Source organism: Aotus nancymaae, unplaced genomic scaffold (assembly GCF_030222135.1).
Source record: "Aotus nancymaae isolate 86718 unplaced genomic scaffold, 86718_ANA_hifiasm-v0.15.2.pri h1tg000011l, whole genome shotgun sequence".
In the NCBI taxonomy this organism is placed as follows: domain Eukaryota; kingdom Metazoa; phylum Chordata; class Mammalia; order Primates; family Aotidae; genus Aotus; species Aotus nancymaae.
In genome coordinates this window covers 82842487-82865422 of record NW_026988422.1, presented here as the reverse complement: position 1 = coordinate 82865422, position 22936 = coordinate 82842487, and the positions used below count along the sequence as shown (strand labels likewise).

Below are 22936 nucleotides of genomic sequence, written 5' to 3'. Positions count from 1 at the left end.
AGCCAAGCCCGTGTCTGACTTCGGAGCCTGTATTCTATGCACCAAGGCAGGCACGGGACAGAGGCACGTTGGCTTGGCAGGCAGCTGTGCCGATCCACCCAGAATGCCTTGGGAGACGCTGGGGTTGGCTCTCTGGCCAGGCCTCTCTTGGATCCCCAGGGTCCGGAGGGAGCAAACGGGCTTCTGCAGATTTTGTAACCCAGGGACTGTAAAGGCCTGGAGCCCCACCTTCCACCCGTAACAAAGAAAGGGATAGTTTCAGAACTGCTTTTATTATTTGGATAACTGACTGAAGGAGTCTCATTTGTAACCAAGATGGAATTCACAGTATGTTGTTACATTCACACTTAAAAAATATATCTCTATGTACAGGAATTTGCAAATAGATGTAAACATACATTACTTTCCAAATACATTTCTCCCCTTCTCCCTGGAGGAAAAAGAAAAAAGCCATCCAACAGGCAACCCCTTCAAAACAATTTTAATACAAAGGATGCAAACATCTATAAATGAAAAATGTGGTTCTTCTGACCCTTCTGGGTGTCATGGGAGAATGAAATTGACAACAGCTTGACTTCAGATGGAATTGGACTATTTAAAATTGAGTTTCCAGGAAAAGTAGGCACTGATTTCTAGAAGGAAATTAACTCCTTACTGAAGCTATTTATTGAGCCAATATGGCTGGTTAACATCTTCACTAGTATAAAGTAACCCAGTGCAGGACTCTCAGACGTGAGCTGAACCGAGTGTACACGGTCAGACTGCAAGGGCACTGATGAGGCTACTCTGAAAGCTGACTGTCCCCGTCCTCCAGATGAGGACCACCCCGATTCTATCCCAGGGGCCTGGTCTGTTCCTCCCATACTGCAACGGTCACACATTATACAAGGTACCCTGCTGCTTCCCCACTTCAACTACTCTGCAAGTCGATTACAAAAACTTGTTTAAAAAAAAAAAAAAAAAAAAGGGAAAAAAGGCTCACGTTATCTCATCCAGGCTGCCCGCCCCAGCCCCCCAACTGGAGGCATGCCGGGTGGGGGAATGGGTGGGGGCACAGGGGGCTGTCCTCCAGGGGGCACAGCAGGAGGTGGGTAGCTGGCTGGTGGCAGGCCCAAGCCTGGAGGAGGGTGAGGGGGGACTGCGTGGGTAGGGGGAAGGCGTGGGGGTGGGGGTGGGAAGTTGGGGTTATAGGTGGGTGGGGGTGGGGGGTAGCCAGGAGTAGGGGGTGGGATGGCAGGTGGGGGGAAGGAGGCCGGGGGAGGAGGCACAGGCGGCGGGGGTGGGTTGGGCGGGTAGACATGGGGGTGGTAGGGCAGGTGGGCAGGTGGGCCGTAGGCGGGGGGCAGGGCGCCGTAGGAGGGCCCCTCGGCCTTCATCATGGACTGCAGGCTCTGGTAGCCCTCTCCAGACATGTAGGAGCTGGTGGTGGACATCCCGGTTATGTAGCTGGAAGGGGGTGGGGGCGGGGGCCGGTGTGGCAGCGGTGGTGGCTGGTGCACAGGAGCCGGGTGGGCCGGAGGAGGAATCTGGACTTTGGGGAGGTCAGTGGCATCCACAGGGCCTGGCGGCTCAGCCTCACCTAAGGCAGCAGCGAGGGGAGGCTTCCGGTCTGCAGGAGAGAGATGCGTCAGTGCCTGGCCTCCGCCAGCAACGGCTGCTCTTTCAGTGCCTCCCGGCCCTTCAGGGCCATCTTTACAGAGGAGCAGGGAGCAGCTGCCACCTCTGTGGCCCAACACATGGGCCCGTGTCCCATGTCCTGATGCCACCAGATGTCTCCCCACTATCTGTCAAAAAGGCCCTCCACTCTGTCTGGGATGACCTGGGGTTTTCCTTCCCTCAGCCCTGACCACATCACCCACAGGCAGTCTCGGCAGCACACAAAGCCCCCTTGTGCCCTGGCCCCGGCCCCCTCTTCCTAGTGCAACAAGTGCGGGGGGTCTGTTTTTCTGCCCATTTCTGCCTTCAGAATCTGAGCCCAGGAGTCGGGACCACAATGAACTCCTGTCTGCAGCACTGGCATTTTTCAGAGAGCCTCAGGGTTAGTCAAATGAATTGATGGCATTTAAAACAACTCCATACAAGCCTCTGACGCTCCCAACGTATCCATCAACGAAGCAATTCAGGTTCTACTCTACTCAAGATGGGCTAGATACACCCCACTGCGTGCTCTCAGAGAGCAGTCTCCCTGAGAGGAGTGTGTGCACGCGTGCTGTGTCTGTGTGTGCAACGGGGACAGGTGGTACCAGGTGTCGAGCACTCCTGAGATACCCGTGCTCAGAACCAGCCAAAGGCCCCTCCCGAGGCGCCTCCCAGCCCATGAGCCCTCACACCCACTTCCACTAGCCTTATCTACACGTTTTGGCCTGTGATCCCTTGGTCACCGTCAGACCCCTGGAAAATGATGTCGATACACCCCACCACAGAAAGCCAAACAGAATGAGTGTCCTTTCCCAAGGCAGCCCAAGAGACAAACCATAGAAGCAACATGAGAAGAACATACGGCTCCAGAGAAGAGCATGAAGACGGCAAAGGCCATCAGAGGCTTCTGTTCCCCAAGCACTTGGGCTGGGCAAGGCACGGCATGGCGTCCTGGTTGTGTAGACATGGACAGTGGTGCACAACCTGGCTGATCTTGTCAAAGTGAGCATGAACAGGATTTCAGGTCTGCAACAGGTGTGCCACTGGGGCCTGCCTGTGCAGACCAGTGCCCCCCAGTCCACCAGGTCGGAAGGTCAGACATGCCTGACCTTAGAGAACTGGCTTCGGCTCCAGGTTGGGGCCAGGTGCCCTGGGGCTCTGGAAGTTGACTAAAAAATAGGTGCAGAAAAGTGCCAACACCCTTAAATGCTTCCTGTGTGTCACTCCACAGCCACCTGTGCCCACAGACCTGCTCCTCCACCTCGCAGAAGCCAACTCTTCCAACACTCAACCCCGAGGCCTGAATCTTCAAGTCACCAGTGCGCCTGCCCTTGTCCTTTGTGACTGAGCTGGAACAGCAAGTGGGGGTCTCCCCTCGGCACCCCATTCCCTCTCTGCACACTTGCTCCTGACCCAAGTGCCACACACAGCCACCAAACTGCCCCCTAAACATCCCTGCTGACCTGAACGTTTCCTCCCTCAGCCTAGGCCTCCAAGGAGCTATGCTTCCTCCCCTTCGTTACTGCCCAGCTTTGCTGCCTCCACCTTCGGAGGCACCGTGGCTCCCAGGCCCTGCTCTCTTCACCATGGCCTCCTGGCAGTGGCTCTGGCTCCCAGGTCTCACTCAAGTCCCAGGCCTACTCCTGGCCGGCTGTAATGGGGAGGGAGCAGAGCTCTGAGGCCTCCACAGCAGCTACTCAGGCCCTGGAGGCAGCAGTACCCCTCTGGCCACCCCGGGCTCCCCAAGTGAGCCACCTGTCTGTCTCCTCAGTGCAGGGGCAGCCCCAGACTTAGACCAGGGGAATTGCACCTGGCGAGGTGCTCCCTAAATGCTCCACGAGCAACTGCAGGTGCTGTTTAAAGTAAGGTTCATATTGAATTAGGGGTTTTGGGATTTGGCCCAAAGTGGAAAATGACACCTCTGTCCTCCCAAAGCACAAACGCTATCATGACTGAGTAGAAACAGAAATGTCATCTGTGGCACATCCGTTAGGGACACACGGTGCTGTGAGCCCCAGTGTGAGCCACGTGCACTGACCAACAGTGAGTGCAGCAGGTGGGAGAGGCCGACAGAGGCTCGGAAGCCTCTGGAGTATCAACCACCTTTGAGAAAGAAAGCACAGGTCACTCCGGCCTTAGCGCTTCACCTTCTGAAATGGTCAATGGAATGGCCGCAGGCAAAGAATGCCATCTGCTTTCCAGCTCTTCTCCTCTATTTCCACTGGGATAGGAGAGGCTTTCCGGCGTGCCACGCACCTGTGGAGAACTTCTCACTCTTTCATTTACTCTGTACAACTGCTTCTTCGTCCAAATGCACTAGGACGACACCCTGCCGACAGGAAGCAGGTGTGGGAGGCTGGAGCCTTGCGCCCACAGTAACCCTGCCTCCGTCTGGATAAACGCTCAGCTGGCAGGGTTTGGCTTTCTTTCCTAAAACTGATTCTAATACAACATGTAGTTTAGCATTTCTGGATGTGAGAGGTCGGAGAACAGTCAGATATACTTAACAGTTTATAACATTCTCAAACTATCTGGTGAAAATGAGAATTTTTTTTTTTCTTGAGACAGAGTCTCCTCCTTACCCAGGCTGGAGTGCAGTGGAGGCATCATAGCTCACTGTAGCCTCCACTGCCCAGGGCTCAAGTGATCTTCCCATCTCAGCCTCCTGAGTAGTTGGGACTACAGGCGTGTGCTACCACACCTGGCTAATTTTTTGGACAGGGTCTCACTTTGTTGCCCAGACTGACCATGAACTCCTAGGGTCAGGTGATCCTCCTGCCTTGGCCTCCCAAAGTGCTGGGATCATAGACATAAACCATTGTGCCCGGCCCGAGAACAATTTTTCAAAGATTCCTGCCCGTGGCTGATGCTGTATATCTGGGCCCCACAGTCCCCCTTTTTTAAGCTCCCAGGACCTGCTGTGTCCATCATTCAGGCGCAATGTGCGCAGCCGGCCAAGCTGCTTCAGCAGATGCCTACCTGGAGGTGGGTGGGCTGGAGGCAACGGTGGGTGAGTGGTCTCAATCTTGGGAATTTTAGGTGGTGGTGGTTCTACAAAAAAAAAAGCAGATTAGAAAACCACTCCGACTTCTTCACATGACTAAGCATGTCACAAAGAAAAATGTACTGGCAGAGATTTCTTTGGGAGAAAAAGAACAGAGATGAGCAAGGCTTTAACTTGAAGAAGGTTCTCAGCTAAACCATTATGCACGAATCCTGTTAACAAATTAAATACCCCTCCAAAAGACCTGTGAGCTTCCCACAGGCAGCCCATTCTCGACATCCACCTAAGTTCCCTTGCTGACCACTTCACACAAGTCCTTCCGACAATGTGAGGCCAGCAGAGCAGCCTCTTCATGAGCATGTATTACCTATCTGGAGTCCTCCCTGGTACAGAGACACCAAGAAAGGTCCAGAGTAGCAACACCATGTCACTCGGTCCCCTGGGGGTTCACAAGAGAATCTCTACCTTTCTGTAATTTATTTACTTTCCCCCAAATACTGACTTCCAGTTGGCAGCATGTCAGAAGCAGCGCATTAACTGGGATCAGAAGAGCTCTGGAGGCTGACACGCTGATGGCAGGAAGAATGTGCTGCTCGTAAAAGCCCAGCAGTCGGGACCCCTTGAGGGAAACAGCCCACCCTTCCAGGGTCAGGCAGCGGTATGCAGCCAGTATCCACAATGGCGGCACTAGGTCTCCAAGGCAGCCCGTGGGAAGTCCAATCTCTTCCATTTAAGAAGGCAGCGTGCACATCCCAGCTGAAAAAGAACCCTGTCTTTCTGTTTGCATGTTGAGGCTTTTCCTTCCTGAAATGTACTTTCTTCTGGCTTGTACACCACTCAGATCTGAGTTCCCTCTCTGGATTTCCTCCATCTCAAACACAGGCTCAATTCAAGGTCCAGGGACCTCCTCTCTCTTCACCCTCCTCCTCAGAGTCCAAAGCCACTCTAAGTGGACAACTACAAACCTACATTTCCAGTGTCTATCTTGCCACCAAAACCATGGCCCACTCCTAGACCCATCGACCAGCACCTCGCACTCCACCTTTTCCCTCTGCCTCCTGTAACTGGTATTGCTCTCACCTCAGGAACCCACCTCCTCCCTTTTTCCACAACTGGTAATAGCTGCTGCTGTCTACATCAGGGCTGTCCAACCGCAATATAACCGAGAGCCACATATCTACAATTTTAAACTTTCCAGGAGCCACTTTAGTTTTTGAGACAGGGTCTCGCTCTGTCACCCAGGCTCTCGCTCTGTCACCCAGGCTGGAATGTAGTAATCATGGCTCGCTGCAGCTTCAACCAACCAGGCTCAAGGGATCCTGCTGCCTCAGCCTTAGTGATGGGGTCTCCCTACACTATATAACATTCGAGGCCCAGGCTGGCCTCGAACTCCTGGGCTCAAATCATGCCTTGGCCTCCCAAAGTGCTGGGATTACAGGTGTGCCAGGAACCACTTTAACAAGTAAAAGGAACACTCCAGCCTGGGCACCAGAGCAAGACTCTGGAAAAAAAAAAAGTGAAAAGGATCAAAATTTATTTAACCCCATAGATCTAAAATTTTATCTCAACATGTAACCAATATAAAGCTTTACTAATGAGAGGCCTCACATTCTCCTTTCTTGGAAATCTCTGTGTATTTTGCACTGACAGTGCTTTGGAATTTGAGCCAGCCACATTTTGAGTGCTCGTAGCCCTCTGCAGCCAGTGGCCTGCACGGCACAGCGCAGCTAGGCTCCTCTATGAAGCTGCCTCTGGACCCACCCTTCCTGCCCCGCAGCCAGCATGCCAAGGCCACCATGTTTCACCATGCTTCCCATGGGTGTCAGCAAGCTTCTCCCCATTCCCAACCACTTGCTGTATTTATTGCTGCCAGGGGACTCGTTCTCAAATGAATTTAGACTCTTCCATTTCCCTGATAAATCTGCAATGGCTTCCCCTGCCTCTACAAAACTCACAGTCCTCCAGGTGAACTCTGATCTGGTCCAAACCCACATTTTAGACCCTTTCGGAAGCTACTGCCTTTCAATCTGTCACATTCCAGGAAGACCCCTCTCCATTTCCCCAAGATTCTCAATTCTTTTGCTCACTTTCATCTTTCCACCTTACTGCTCCATCCATCCCCTCTGCTCCCCCTGCTCAACTCCTCCTTCAAGGTCACATGTAGCTTGTTTCCTGCTCCACTGACAGCACATCAGCTCATCTCAAATGCATTCCATGTGGCATGGAGCACAGCCCATTCTTGTGTCTCACATTTAATGCCTGTCAATTTGAAGCTAATTAAAAAATTCACCTGTAGGCCAGGAGCGGTGGCTCATGCCTGTAATCCCAGCACTTTGAGAGACTGAGGCAGGCAGATCACCTGAGGTCAGGGGTTCAAGACCAGCCTGGCTAACGTGAAGAAAACCTGTCTCTACTAAAAATACAGAATTAACCGGGAGTGGTGGCACATGCCTGTAATCCTGGTTACTTGGGAGGCTGAGGCAGGAAAATCACTTAAACGTGGGAGGCGGAGGTTGTGGTGAGCCGAGATCGCACCATTGCACTCCAACCATGGGCAATAAGAACAAAAGTCCATCACACATTCACACACACACACACACACACACACACACACACAAATTCACCTGTACCGAACTCATCATTCCCTCATATATACCGAAAAAAAAAAGCTCTATCATAACTGGAAGATGTCACGGCAGTTTGACGAATAATTCACTGGAACTAAGAACCAAGCAACACGGTCTGTGCCTTCAGAGTTCAGTACGATGGGCGGACTGACCCTATGACCAAACATTTCTAACTTTCTGTTCTGTAACTGTTCCAATTTCGCTCGCTCCTTCTGTTTATTTCCAGTACAGACATGAACTAACTCTGGGTTCTAGACTTGCGACAGCCCCTCAACCTGCGTATTTAAAAGAGGCCGGGCGTGGCTCTCTGGGCAGCACACCCCCGCCTGCTGCGGCTTGGTGCTCGGGAGAGGACTCTGCTGCTGTGACGGTGGTGACTAACCTCGAAAATGAAAACTGCAGCAAGTTCTCCTACACTCATCATTTGATTTTTATATATGTTACTGAGTACATTTTTATTGTCAATAATGTTTTCTGTATTGACAGCTTCGTAAGAGCACAATTTTAAAATGTATGCTCAGGTGATGAACAGATGATGCAGTTTTGCTGGTGGAAAAGTTCTGGATGAGCCCTAAAGTTCAGATTTAAGGCCAATTTAGATCTGAAAGGAAACAACGTTGGCTAAGAATTTAAAGTTTTGCATACGAACACATAAAACTAAAAAACAAAACATCAGAACAGGAAATTACCTGCTGCTTTGTTCTCTTCTTTGGGAGACACAACCTGTTACAAAAGAAATACACAACCGTTAACTGGGATCCTGAGTATGATAAGAAAAAATGGATTATCCAGGTACCACCAGAATCAGTGACAGTAGTCACTGTGAACAACCTCAGACAAAAATTATTTCTGGCCTAAACTTTCAGGGCAAACCACCGCACCTACCAGACTGTCATTTCTGCTCCCTTCCTCTTTCCATTTACCAATATAAGACAGAATGACTAGCTTTCTTGAATGGTGATTTCCAAGTAACACTAAGTTTCAGGACCACTTGGGTGCAGGAAACGGTCCACTGTTTGGGGTCAGGCAGCTGCACAGAAGCAGCATGCACAGTGACACTGCTAGGCCCCAGCAACGACACCTTGACAGGCTTCAGAACCCTGGGAGGGACGACACATGCAGCAGGGCTGGAGCTGGCAGAGGGCCCTCCTGGTTCTCAGAGGCAGCCTGTCCTTGGAGTACCTCCATTTTCAGACTCCCTGCTGACACACAGACTGTGAGTTTGGGTGGATCACCCCTGCTTCCAGCATTCCCTGCGCTCGCTTAGAAATGAGAACAGTGCTCAGGTGTGGCTGCCACGTGGAAAGCCCGCCCTGCTCAGGGCCTGCTCAGGGCCTACCCTGGCCTACTCACCACGGCTCGCTTAACCTGTCGGGGAGAACTGGGCTGCGGAGAGGGTTTCTTGGGCTGCTGGGCTGGCTGCTGCTGCTGGGCTGGTTGCTGGGGGTCCTTCTGCTGGGGCTGGGATGGTTCGGAGCCTTGAGACGGTTGTGACTGTTGCACTTGCGGCACTTGTGGTGTAGGCTGAAGAGAAGGGGGCTGTTGCAGCTGATGGGGGGTGTGATGAGGCATCTGTTGTTTTCCTTGTGAGTAAAGATCCAGGATTTGGTGGCATATGTCTAAATGATAGCCAACAATTACACTTGACACAAATTGGCATTTTAAATAAAACTGTACCTGGATAAAGAATCAGTTAGATATCCCCAGGAGGACCTAAGCATGAATCACATCTGCAATTCACCCCATCTTGGTTGTGCACAAGACTGGTGTGCATTTTTAGTTCGCCAAAAGTATGTGTTTGGACACTCTTTTTAGATAATTTAAAGATGCTTCTGAATGATTGCTTACCTATGTCTATTTGGAAAAATCTACTCTTGGGACTCAGGGTACACTTGGAAGAATAAGCTAAACATGGAACACCCTCACAAGAAAGCTCAGCATGCCTGATACCTTCCAAAACGTCGACTGGGACATCTTGAACAAACTGCTCCCACCATCTCCTATACATGGGTTTGGAGGTCCATTCTTGTATTTCGAATTTGCACAAACGTCCTGCGAGATACATCACTGCTACTGCTATGATCTCTGGTTCCCACTGCAGTGACAAGGTGGTGCAGAGACTAGTTCAACAAGAAAAAAAAAGGTTAGATTATATGATCTAACATTTATGGTTAAACCAGTGCATGAAGATGCCATAACTAACCATTAATTTGCTCATTCGCCCCTAAATTTAATTAAAGTACTATACATAAAAACACTCAAGTCTTTAGTCTTCTAAAGGCACCCAAGTTACTTTAACCACAGTTAGTAATTTATCTATTCCTTAAAGTATCAGAAGAATTCTCTAGCACATCCAAAAATTGCTACATCATGAAATACAAATGAAAATGTCTTATGTTATTTAAACTGTTCAAATCCTAGCCACTCAACTTTCTTCAAATGAAATCTTACAGGGGAAGTCAAATGTGAGAGAAGCTTCACTGACTGCGGTGGGATGGGGCTGACAGTCACTCTATCCACAGGCATTCTGTTTCCCACCATGGTACCTCATTAGATCCCTGGCCTCTAAAAAGCACGTCAAGGCTCCAAAACTTTTATACCAGGAAGTATATTTTTGCAGAACCAAATGGGCTCTAAGTATTTAGTTTTCAAAATTTTCCAGTGTATTGTTTTGGACTTCTGTTTCAGACTGGTGATAAAATTTCAGCATCTCACACCACCATGACATGGCAAGGGAGAAGGAAACCCTCTGCTGGGAAGCAGATGACCTGGACTTCAGCCCCAGCTCTGCCATTAACTGGCTCTTCAAGCCAGGGCAAATCAGTTTCTTCTGACACAAAATGAGGGGTTTAGATGAAATGGCCCATAAAGTCTCTGCCTATTTTAAAATACTACAATTAAACAACATTTGAACTGTATACCTGTCATTTACAAATGTCCATGCCATTTGAACCAACTTTTGAATTTTGTTTTTATCACCTAGAAATGGGGGAAAAAAAGGTAAATTAATAGCAATAGAAAAAAATTCACAGGCAGCAGCAAGTATTTATTGAAAACCTACTACGTGTTCAGCACCACTCAAATTACACAGCAAAGAGCTTTTACCTGGGAAACAAGGATGAATGATGTGGGTCCATGTCCTACCCCTTCTTCTTCCTCATGACCTACGCCGAACCACCATGTATGGAAAACCTGGCTCCAAGGCTAAGTTTATTAGTCTATTTAAAAAATTCTGACTCATTTTCCTGTCTTTCATATCACTCGGCAACTGGATGGCAGAGCTTGTTTATACACAAAAGGAAACAGCAGCAGTGGCTGCAATACTGAAGTGACAGAGCAAACCATGTCCTTGGTATTTTACACAACAAACTTTGTTTCCTATTTTGAGAAGCATAATCTGAGTGTCATCAAATTATAAAGACTTGATTTCAGAATGAAAAAGTTCTTCTGAAAATTTGTCTTCTTACCTTTGAGTTGCTTTGCATATTTGAGTAGGAACTGGTATGGATGTTCCACCTGTAAATCAAACTTGATGGTCTGCAGTAAGATTCTCTCCAGAACCATTACTTCCTCCTAAAAATCGACCACACGTTAGGATAGTAATTACAATCACAGGTCTCAAGCAGCATTACAAAAGTGAGCTTTCCCATCTATTTATTCTCTCTTGAACTTATATTTTAGCAACTGTTTTTCATTCCTTTCTCTCCCATTCAGACTTTTAACATGCTCAGAGACACCGATAAATTCTGAAAATATCTCAAACAGGAAGACAAATCAGAGGGTTAATGTAAGAAAATACTGAAAACAAAATAAAGATCCTCAAAAACATTATTATCTTCAATAAATACAAGAGTCTCCCTTTACAAAACAGATCTTTATGTTATTGATAATTTGACTAAACTGTAATTTCTTTCAAGACCTCAAATTTTAAAAATGCAATCTTTTAGGAATATTCATTGAAAACATTTTAAGCAAGAAAGAGTTTATAATAGCCTCATGAAAACTCAGAAAGAGAAGTTGTACCAGTGTGTGTGTATGTGTGTGTGTTTGTGTATACACTCATACTCATGTACACATATAATGTATTATGTGTCAATGGGGGGGGCAAATCAATTTTGTGTTTAAATCTTTCTTTGAAACAAACTGTCCCAACATCACCTACTGAATGATCATTTCCAATTTTATTTAAAATGCCACCTAAATCACCTCCTAAACTATGTGTGTATGTTTGCATACATATACACTATCTTTTCTGTTCACTGATCTGTCTGTCTACTGCTGTACCAGGATCAAAGGGATTTGGGTGGGATATAATAGCTCCAGTATTACTTCTCTTTTCCAGTTTTTTGGCTCTGCATGTCCCCCTCACCCAAATTTTAGTAGCCATTTTACTTAGTATCACTCCATAAAACATACACGCTACTCATGTTCTCATTGGGAACTCACTGGATTTACAGAATAATTAGGGAGAATGGAGATTTTCAACCATATTGAATTTTCCTTCCAAAAATTTATTAATTAAATCTTCTCAGTCCTTCAGTTGTTTTAAAGTCCTCCCCACCCCACTAACGAGGTTTCCACAAGGTTTATCCTCGGATATTTTGCTGCTGCTATCATTAATGGAATGTCCTCTTTGATGATACTCTCTAACTAATGTCTTGAACTCGGCCTCTGTAGAGCGGAACTGTACCTACAATTTAAAGACAACGTAAAGCACAATCAAGACACTGTGTGGGGAGGACAATTCCGGAGAATTCCTTGTTTGGCATCAAAGAAAGGGCATTGTAGAGGACTGTAAATCTCATCAAAAGGTGCACAGACCCATAGGTCACTAGCTTTCTTTAAGAGCATGGTATTATTTTGCAGGATACAGAGATAATTCTATAATGATTTATTATTCCAAATTACATGGCAAGATTAAGGTTTTTCAACCCTAGTTTCCCAAGCATCTTCTCATGAAAGTTTTTAAAAATCTTTGAAACCTTCACACAATATAAAAAAAAATTGGGCCAGACATGGTGGCTCATGCCTGTAATCCCAGCACTCTGGGAGGCCAAGGCAGGTGGATCACTTGAGGTCAGGAGTTCAAGACCAGTTAAGCCAACATGGTGATACCCCGTCTCTACTAAAAATACAAAAATTAGCTGGGCGTGGTGGCTGAGGCAGAAGAATTGCTTCAATTCGGGAGGCAGAGGCTTCAGTGAGCTGAGATTGTAGCACTGCACTCTAGCCTAAGTAACAGAGTGAGACTCTGCTTCAAAAAAAAAAAAAATATTTTTTTTCTTTGCCTGTCATTGTCACCACCTGCTTCCCAGAAGCTTCAGCATTTCCTCTAAATTTAGAAACAATTTTTTTTACCAAGTGTACCAATGGGTTTGCAGGCTATAGCCCATATACTGTTACAGGATAGCCCAAGGCCTGCCTTCCCTCTGTGTTCCAAATATTCAATTAATAGGTCATTACAGGTGTTTGAGCAAACATCATTCCTCAGGAAAGCTTTCCTTCAGCCCCATATTTATCCGGGGGGCTTGCCTGGGTCCCTGGGTGGAACGCTACCACAGCATTTAAATGATCTTTTATAGTGTGCACAACTAACAATTAAGTAGTTACATACTCATTTGACTCAAATGTATCCTGCCACTCAACTGTGAAGTCCATGAGAGCAGAGACTGTGTCTGTTCGTGTCTCACATCTAGTGCCTAACACAAAGGCTAAAACAAATACTGAATATTACAGGGAAACCACACAACTAAAGCAAAGCTAATGAAGGAAAAAAAAGTTTCATGTGACTCATCTTATTTTTCCTAATTACTTATACTGCCTCCCCAAAATAACTGCCCTCCTCTCTGCCAAGGAAAACATTTTCCACAATGTCTTCACTGCTTCCAGATCCAGGGGGTTTTCCTTTGGCTCCTGCTCTGCAAACCATGTCAGGGAAGACTGCACGAGATTAGAGAGGCAGGAGGCAGGTTGCAAAATCCCCCTCACCCATTCAGGTCTAATTGATACGGTGACCCCCCCTTTTCTGATTTTCTGGGGCACAGGAGCTGCAGAACTTCTACTTCACTGTGCCTGGATTGGGGCTTGGTTTCCTGACTTCATGGTATAGTGGGTAAAGGCTAAAAATAAAGGTGGACTTCTCCAAGGCACCCCGGGATAGCACAAACCAGCAGCTGCCATGAGTCCTCGCCCTGCCGTGGTCCCAGATCTGTGTGATGCCTTATTCTTAAGCACAGCTTGCCAGCCACAAGGTTCACCTGCCTGTGTGACCAGTGCGTGACTGAGCTACAGCATGTTCCTACCATCGGACTAATCACATCAGGATACAGGGCCCCACTACTCGGTAAAAATCAAATACTCATGTGCATTGAAAACATTATCTGATGATGAAGTTGTATCTATAAAACTGCATTTTCGGTTACTGTTACTGTGAGTTCCTAATAGGTTCAAATTTTTATAAAGGGGTTGACAGATTTATAATTAAGTTCAAAGGAGTTACCTGCATTGGCAATACTTACAAAATATTAGTCTTAATCACAACCACAATATAAAAGTGTTCTGGGCCCTTGTTAACTCCTCAAAGCAATGAGGATGAGTATACATTCTGTATATACATACATACTGCTCGGCAGCTAGAAAGATAACTATTGTGAGACAATACAAGCTAGTTAGGAAAAACAACACCATTTATGGTGCTGAACTTCATCGCTTTAGCTTTGCTTTACCTGATTTAGAAATTTCCTCTTAACAACAGTTTGACATTTATTCTACGAGTGCTTGCTGAATGCCTACTCTGTCCTGCCACTGTAAGAGGCACTAGACAGTCTTTGCTCTCATGCATCTTACAGCTGAGAAGGGGAGGGAGTTATGTGTGTGATAATTTGATAAAAATCTATCTAATGGATACTACTATCTAAATGCATACCACTAAATGAAAGAGACCAATCTGAAAAGGCTACATCCTGTATGGTTCCAATTCAATGACATTCTGGAAATGGCAAAGCTATAGAGACAGTAAAAATATCAGTGGTTGCCAGGGGCTAGTGGGGAGAAGGAGACAAAGAGGTAGAGCACAGAGAATTTTTAAGGCCATGAAAACAGACTATATGATACTATAATAGCGGCTACATGTCATTATACTTATATCCAAACCCATGGAATGTGTAACACTGGAATAAACTCTAATGTAAACTTTGGACTCTGGGTGATGATGTGTCAATATAGGCTCATCAGTTGTAGCAAATGTACCACTCTGGTGGGGGGATGCTGAATATGGGGGAAGCTGTGCATGTGTGGGGTAGGGGGTACATGGGAAATCTCTGTACTTACCATTCATTTTTGCTGTGAACATAAAACTCCTCTAAAAAAATAAAGTTTTTTTTTTCCCCCTGAGAAAGAGTCTTGCTCTATCTTCCAGGCTGGGGTGCAGTGGCACAATCTCAGCTCACTGCAACCTCTGCCTCCCAGGCTCAACCAATTCTTCTGCCTCTGCCCCCCGAGTAGCTGGGACTACAGTTGCATGCCACCCCAGTAGCTTTATGCCCAGCAAAAAGTAATAAAGATTTTTTTTAAAAAAGTAATATTAATTTTTCTTATATCATAGAGATGTGGTTTCGCTATGTTGCCTAGGCTGGTCTTGAATTTCTGGGCTCAAGCAATCTGCCCGCCTTGGCCTAAACAAAGCATTTTTAAAAATCTATTTAATTGCTAACTGTGATAAATCTTATGAAGGATAATTAACAGGCCCTACAGGGGTTGCAATAAGGGGAACTTGATGAGAATGGGAATGGAGGAACACTGCCACGGGTCCCTAAAAGTGGTATTTTAAATATACAATAAAAGGATATGTAAAATTATTTGAGCACCACTTGCTGACACCGGTGTGAGTTGGATGGAAAGGACAGGATGGGTGGCATGACCAGTATCAAGCTCTGGGCGCACAAAAATGCTGCAAATGTTGACACCTTCCAACACTGTTTGGAAGTAAAAGACACACACATATACAGGCATGTGTATGTGTACATACAGCACACGTACTTTTGTTTGACCGGGAAGCTAGCTGGAGTTGGAACCCCGCCATTGCCACTGCACCTAAGAAGTAGAGTCCTAATGGCCATTAAGGGGATTTCTGCTCATACCTGTGAAATGTGTCATTGCCCCAGAGTGCTCAGAACACCGTCGGGCACATAGGGAGGCACTGAGTAAGGGGAGGCTATACAGTCTTCCCTCCTTTCTTACAGTAAAAGCGCAAAGTATCTTCTACAGAAGGCCCTCCTAGGAACTCAAAGAGACTGGCAGACACAGGGGCCACAGGCATCGCCAACATGTGGGACTGTATCACAAGGCTTCTGTGAGGAATCAAGACTTGAAGGCAGAAGTTATTGTTCGTACCTTTGGGTCATCTCCAAACTGGCCAAACTGTACATCATTTAATAAACTACGAGCTGTTTTGATGATATCTTTACATTTTTTTGGTGTTTCTTCTACTTTCCCAGCCAGAAAGAGGCAACAGGCTCCTGTCACCTAAAAGGGAAACAAAAGCTCTTGATTTTTCTTATCAAAGATCACATAGAAACAGACACAATAAATTTTGGCCTTCATAATAAACTGGTCTTCCTCATTCCTCTACCTTCCTTTTTCTCATTCACACATAGTCTGATACCCTATAAGCTTGAAGGAAATTTTATACATATAAATCCCCCAAAACTCTAGCTTCATAAACTATTTAAAATTGAGTTTTAACAAAATGTCATGTAAACAAAGAAAATGCCAAAAAAGAATATAGTCACATAAATAAATTTTCTTCTTATATTCCAATCTGAAATTAACTCCCTAAACAGCCAGCTTTGCTGTGGAAAAAGAAAGAGCCCAAGTAAACACAGTCCTGTGGAAGCCATCTCAACACCACTGCCCATGCTTCCTTTTCTTTCTCCTCTGGTCTGAATGTTTATGTCCTAATTCCCAAGGTGGTGGTATGAAGGGGAAGTGAGGCCTTTGGGAAGTGATTCTGAATGGGATTACTACCCTTCTAAAAGTGGCCTAAGGGGCTTGTTCCTCTCTTCCACCATTTGAGGATGCTGCAAGAAGGAGCCTTTCTGAGGAACAAACCCTTACCAGACAAGGAAGCTGCCAGCACCTTGATCTTACACTTCCCAGCCTCTAGTACTGTGAAGAGTTAAGTTTCTGTTGTGTGTAAATTATTGGGTCTAAGGCATTTTGTTATAGCAGCCTGAAGGGATGAAGAAACTCTCTCCAGTTACCTGAACCTTAGCTCAGTCCCTATATCACTGGGGGCCAATCTGCTCTGTCTTCAGCTTCTCTTTGCCCGCTCCAATCCTTCCTGCATGCCACTGTCCTCACATAATCCTGATCACACCAGATGTCAGACACTGCCAGGGGTACAAAACTGATTCCAACATGGCCTCCTTCTTCAAAAACTTCACAAACAGTGAGGAAGACACGTATACAAATCTGACTAAAAGCTCAGCAAACAAATCAACACAACGACCTTCCTGTTAAGTCTGTCATTTTCACGAAAACTTTTAATAACTGGAATGATCACCCACTAAAGTCAAATTTCTAAAGTCTGGCATTCAAGGCTTATCCTGCTCTGACCCAGTCTATCTTTCCACCCAGGGTCTCATCATTCCCTTCCTGCTAAATCCAGTACCTGGCTGGGTTGACAATATGCCACGTGCTTCCCCCTACCTCTGCTCATGCTAGCTTCTGCTGGACCACTGACCTAGCCCATCGCGGCATGGCTATGCCCTGTGTACGTTTAAGGCTTACCTTACTGCTGGCACCTCCTTCCTAGCACTTTCCCTGATCTCTCCAAGATGTTAATTCGTCTCCTCCTTGAGTGCCACAGCTCCCTATCAGTATTTTCCAACGCCCTGGCTTTCCATCATGTGTTCTGTGAATGTCATACCACTTACCCTAGACTGAAAGCTACTCTATTTCCCACAGAGAGTAAGACATAATGCATGTCTTGAGGAGTGACCAAAGAATGAGTGATATGGCACAGACAACTTCTGTTCCATTTTGCTTTCTTGGTCTTTGTTGAGTCTCAATTATAAGCCTAAATTTATCTTAGGAAAGGTAACAAGGGAGTAAACGTTCACACAAAGTACAATACGACTATGGTCCGTATTGGCCTAAGTGAACAGATTTGAACACGGCTAACTGGAATAAACAAAGTTCAAACTTGATTTTGTTTATATACAGTATATACCGTATAATAATAAATACTTTCTGGAAAATATGAGAAAAAGAGAGATTATAACTAGTCCAGCAAACCGTGTGGAAATAATAACATATGACAGAGAATTACAATAAAATTCAAATACTTACATATCTTGGGAATTGCTTGAAGGAATGAAACATATAGAAGCGATGAAAATAAATTATTCCAGTTGCCAGGGTATCATAGTGTCTGTTCTGGTTAAGGACTCTAACCAATAACTTTTACAGGTTATATTCTTAGTTAAATGTAGAAAAATAACAAAGACAAACAACAACGAAATCAGCAGTAAACAATGTTAGCAGCAAAGAAAGGAGATGGGAATCTCAGAGTGTCAGAATTCTGGTATGAGAATTAGGAGGCTGAAGCTTATACTTTTAACACTCTTTTAGAAACACTTCACCTGGGATCTTTTTTTTTTTGAGACAGCATCTCTGTCACCTAGGCTGGAGTGCAATGGTGTGATCTCGGCTCACTGCAGCCCAGGCTGGTCTCGAACTCGAGTTCAAGGGATGCTCCAACCTAGGCCTCCCAAAGTGCTGGGATTATAGGCATGAGCCACTGTGCCCAGCCTCAACTGTGATCTTAATAATGGGTGCCTCATATCCTCCTGGCTGGCCCCACCTCCTCAGTGGCTAAATCTACACCTTTAAAATGACAAACCAGAAAGAGAAAAACCCCCACCAGAACAACATTCAAACAAAGATACTTAACAACTGCTCTAGTATGGAGAAATTACTATCTGTTTTGTCTATAGAATCTAATTATTTCTTGGTGGTGGATGTGGAGCCTATCTGTAGTAGGTTCCAATGAGAGTCAGGATACAGCCCCAAACGTGTGCCCACATCAAAGATGAACCGAGCGCCCTCTCGGCGGTACCGGGCCTCAGTGGCTGGATCAAGTCCTTCAAGTTGTGAGGGTGTATGAGCCAAGTCTTTCTTATCCCAGTACCAACATGGTTTTGTGTGGTCCAGGTTTGCTGAAGTTACTGAAGGGCTTGAATTTTCTTTATTCTCCTTCATTTATTGAAGTAGACTTGTTCTTTCCAAAAGGTTCTCTGAAAATGTCAGAATCCTATGAGAAAGAGAAAAGCAAAGTTAGAAAGGAATACTCTATACTATAAGCAATCTACAATCACAAATTGTACCTGGTTTGGGATCAATATTTCCTATAGAAACTATACTGTCAGTTGCCAGTTAGAAGCCCAGGCTAACTCAGGAGCCAATTTAACACAATACTGTAAGGTGACCCCAGTACTAATATTAATAAATCCCAAATTTCATGGTAATTTAAAAAGAGTATACATCCACCCTAAGATTAAAGGGTTAAACCTATCTGACAAAGTTTTGGAAGAAACCAAGTACATCTCACTTTCTTCTGGTTTTTCTTCACTAGACACACAGGTCCTCTAACGATGGTCCAGATTCCTTTCTTCAGTAAAACCCAGGCCTGTCTTAATCTTTGCAAAGATTTATGTTCCAAAATTAACCATCTCTTCAATCCAGCACTCCTTTTCAGTTTATTCTATGCAGGCACTTTCACTTAGACAAGCCATGGGATTGAGTTAATTCACATCTGCACAAATCACTGAATTCAGTGATGTAAACCAAATGTGCATATTGTGATTTGGGAGTGGGTGGACGGAAGTGGTCCATGAGAGAAGGAACTCCTTTAAACTGTTCTTGCTTTTTCATCCTCTTCCCTTTCATTCAGAATAAAGACATTCTCCAAAAGCTCCACGCTGAGAGAAAGAAAAGAAAAAAACCAAACCAAGGATCTCATCTACAGGCCACTGTTAGAAATAAGTCATTCGTAACCTGGATCAGAGACAGCAGAACTTTTCAAATGAGGGTTCCAAAAGAGCTGGCTAGACCCAGGTTAGTCTGGTTAGCAAGAAAACAGCAGCTCTGTGGCCATGTTCTGGGCCAAGGCTCCCACCAGTTAATCTAGAAACCTAACCTTTTCTGTGTACCTGCCTCATTTCTGGTGGGGAAGGTGACATGGTGGGGCTGAGTATTCTCTTCCTTGCACCTGGTAGCTCTGAAGGAAATCTGATCTTTCCTCCAAGAGGAAGAATTAAGTACCCGGAGAAAAGCTTGAACCAATAATTTACATTTTTGTGTGTGACTGATTAAACTAGGTACTGTTCAAAGGGCAGGGGGGAGACCAGTTAATTAAAACCTTAGAAAATATAAACTGTTCATAATCAGATATCACACTGAGATGTAATTCTCACCTATTGGATTGGCAAAAATCCCAAAGTTTGACAATGTATTCTGTTGGCAAGGCTACAGAAAAACAGGTGATTTTATGAGCTTCTGGTGGGAGTACAAAATGGTCCAACTCTCACAGAGAAGTTGACAGTATCTAACAAAATTACACATTCATTTGCTCTTTGACCTAGCAATCCCACTGCTAGGAACTGACTCTGAAAATACTATCAGAACTATGAAATGTCACAACCATGAAACAATATGTGCACTAGGTTATTCACTGTAGTGTTATGTATAATGGCAAAACTATAAACAACCAAAACACCCATTATCAGGGAACTGGTTAAGTAAAATACAGCAAGCACATGTAGCCAATAGCATACCCCACAGCTGTTAAAAAGAGTGAGAAAGATCGTTAAGTACTGGACTGACAGATTTCCAGATGAGCAAGGTATAGGATAGTGTACACAGTATGTTAGCATCTACGTAAGAAAGGAGGGGAGAAAACAGACATCCCTATTTTTTAAAATTAAAAAAATTACGAATAGGAAATGGGGAAAAACAGGATGGAAAAGACAGGAATGGAAACAAGACTTCTATACGTATCTATCTTTTTATACAGCTTTGACTTCTTATGAAAGCTTTTATTTTAAACTAACTGTAGACTTACAGAAGAGCTGTAAAGATAGATGAGTTTTTGTCTATACCCTTCACTTAGCTTTCCCTGATGTAAATGTCTTCCGTAGCCATGGTTCACTTATCAAAAATAAGAAATTAACTTTGGTATAACCACTATTAACTACACATCATATTTGGGTATAGGTGATGTCAGAACGACTTACTACTGGTAACCATTATCTCTTGGTTAAGATGGAGCCTGCCAGGTTTCTCGCTGTAAATTATTATTTTTCCCTTCCTATTATCTATTCCTTAGATGCAAGTCACGAGGTCCAGCCCACACTCAAGGGTAAGAGAATTAAGCTCTACTTTCTGGAGGAAGAGGTATCAAATAAATTGTGGACATATGTTAAAACCACCCAGTGGTAAGTAAATATTTTGGGGGAATATTTTACAATGCAAAATACCATACAAATGCTGGTTTCTCCTTCAAGTTTCATCTACTAATTTTAGCACTCACTAATGTGAGTACTAACGTTAGTACCGGGGTGTTCTAATGGTGATAACCTTCTATTTCCTTCACTGCTTCAACATTTATTATTTGGAATAGTTTTGTTAATATTTGTTCTTTCTCTCCCATTTATTTATTTTAGTGTAGACATGTACTTTTATTTTTTGGTTTATAATCCAATACTACCATTATTTATTTTGTTGCTCAAATTATTCCGATGTGGACATTAGGTGCTCTTTCTGCTTGACTCCCGAGTACTTTTATAATTTTTGATGTTTGAATCATGTAAATATTTAACATACTCATAAACTTAACCAAAAATAAAAAAGCAAATCCTAAAACTCAAAATAAACCAAATGGGCAACAAAACCACATAGAAAATTGCTTCAAGTAATTTCTGATCTTGTTACATCCTTAGTGAGATAAATTCTAAGGACAAAAAGGACTGAAAAAAATTTTATTTATTTATTTATTGAATCAGAGTCTTGCTCTGAGATATACTCTAAGGACAAAAAGAACTGAAAAGAAACCTATTTCATTTGTGTATTTATTGATTGAGTCTTGCTCTGTCACCCAGGCTGAAGTGCAGTGGCATGATCCTAGCTCACCGCAGCATCAAACTCCTGGCCTCAAGTGTTCCTCCTGCCTCAGCCTCCCAAAGTGCTAGGATTGTGGGTATGAGCCACCGTAGCTGGCCCCAAGAAAGTCTTAAAACTTCATTAATATACTGTTAGTAGTGTCATTAATTAAAACCAAATGTTAAGAAAAAATCTGTAATGTTAAATTTTAACTGAAGATATCAAAATAAATCATGGTTAAAAATATATCCAGGCTGGGCACGGTGGCTCAAGCCTGTAATCCCAGCACTTTGGGAGGCTGAGGCGGGTGGATCACGAGGTCAAGAGATTGAGACCATCCTGGTCAACATGGTGAAACCCCATCTCTACTAATACAAAGAAAAATTAGCTGGGCATGGTGGCGCGTGCCTGTAATCCCAGCTACTCAGGAGGCTGAGGCAGGAGAATTGCCTGAACCCAGGAGGTGGAGGTTGCAGTGAGCCGAGATCGCACCATTGCACTCCAGCCTGGGTAACAAGAGCGAAACTCCGTCTTAAAAAAAAAAAAAAAAAATATATATATATATATATCCAGATATATCCCAGTTCTCTCCTTTTCAAGTACCAAGAAGCGATGACAATCCTAATGCTGAAATCTTAACTTTTTCAACACCATTACCCTCTAAAAGGAAGCAGGGTTCTTTCCAGTCTGGGGTTGGAGCCTGCCTGGGATGTACTTAGACTAACTGAAGCTTGTCAAGACATAGGACTGCTGAAGGAATGATTTGCTAGGGAAAAAAAAGACATAGGAGCCATCATGATGAGTGCTTACTGGACAAATACAAGGTAATTTGAATAGTAAAAAGAAAAATGACTGTAGTTGATCATAAAATAGTGAATATACAATCCACGTGTCCAAATAATACTAATATATAGAGAGAATAGTACTTTGTTGGCACTGATAATAACTACTGATAATAAAATGGTACTGATAATAAAAGCTACTTTGCTAGCACCGTTATCAACTACTGCGAAATAAAAAATACAGTTTATCCTTAACAAAATGATCACACTTGACACCACTAAGGGTGAAAACCTGTCATTACGTAGCTTCTGATGTGATGCAACATGAAATAAGTATCACCTCCCTATGTAGCCTTATTGCCCCCCAAAAGCTTAACTTAAATTCAAGCAAACCTTAGACCTAACTCCAGTTTACAATAAATACTGGAGGCAGAAGAGTAAGTGAAATAGCACAACATGGAAACCATCAGTCACATCCAGAAGATAAGACACTCTACTGAAAAACTGACCGGTCTCTTCAAAAAAGTCAGTGTCATGAACAAAGAAAAAAGAGAGACTGTCTTAGATTTAAAAAGGCTAAAGAGGCCTAACAACAAAATGCAATGTGTGAACCTTGATTAGATCCTTAAAAAAAAAAAATTCAATTAGGAAATAGTTAAGCATGAATTGTATTATCAGAGGATATTAGGGAGGGAATTACTGTCAGTTAATTTTCTTTGGGGCTA

At 44.4% G+C, this 22936-nt stretch overlaps 1 protein-coding gene across 1 annotated transcript in view; it reads right to left on the bottom strand.

Annotated features, from left to right (window-relative positions):
* Positions 1 to 253: 253 nt before the first annotated feature.
* Positions 254 to 22936, bottom strand: part of CCNK (cyclin K) — a 29549-nt gene continuing 6866 nt past the window's right edge. The window contains exons 2-11 of the mRNA XM_012471110.3: positions 18335 to 18583; positions 17620 to 17701; positions 15661 to 15792; positions 10737 to 10842; positions 10191 to 10248; positions 9220 to 9389; positions 8623 to 8888; positions 7959 to 7992; positions 4618 to 4689; positions 254 to 1609 (exon numbers count right to left, since the gene is read on the bottom strand). Coding sequence (XP_012326533.3) covers positions 984 to 1609; positions 4618 to 4689; positions 7959 to 7992; positions 8623 to 8888; positions 9220 to 9389; positions 10191 to 10248; positions 10737 to 10842; positions 15661 to 15792; positions 17620 to 17701; positions 18335 to 18531 — 1743 coding nt within the window. The 5' untranslated portion in view covers positions 18532 to 18583 and the 3' untranslated portion in view covers positions 254 to 983. The remainder of the gene's footprint in view (positions 1610 to 4617; positions 4690 to 7958; positions 7993 to 8622; positions 8889 to 9219; positions 9390 to 10190; positions 10249 to 10736; positions 10843 to 15660; positions 15793 to 17619; positions 17702 to 18334; positions 18584 to 22936) is intronic.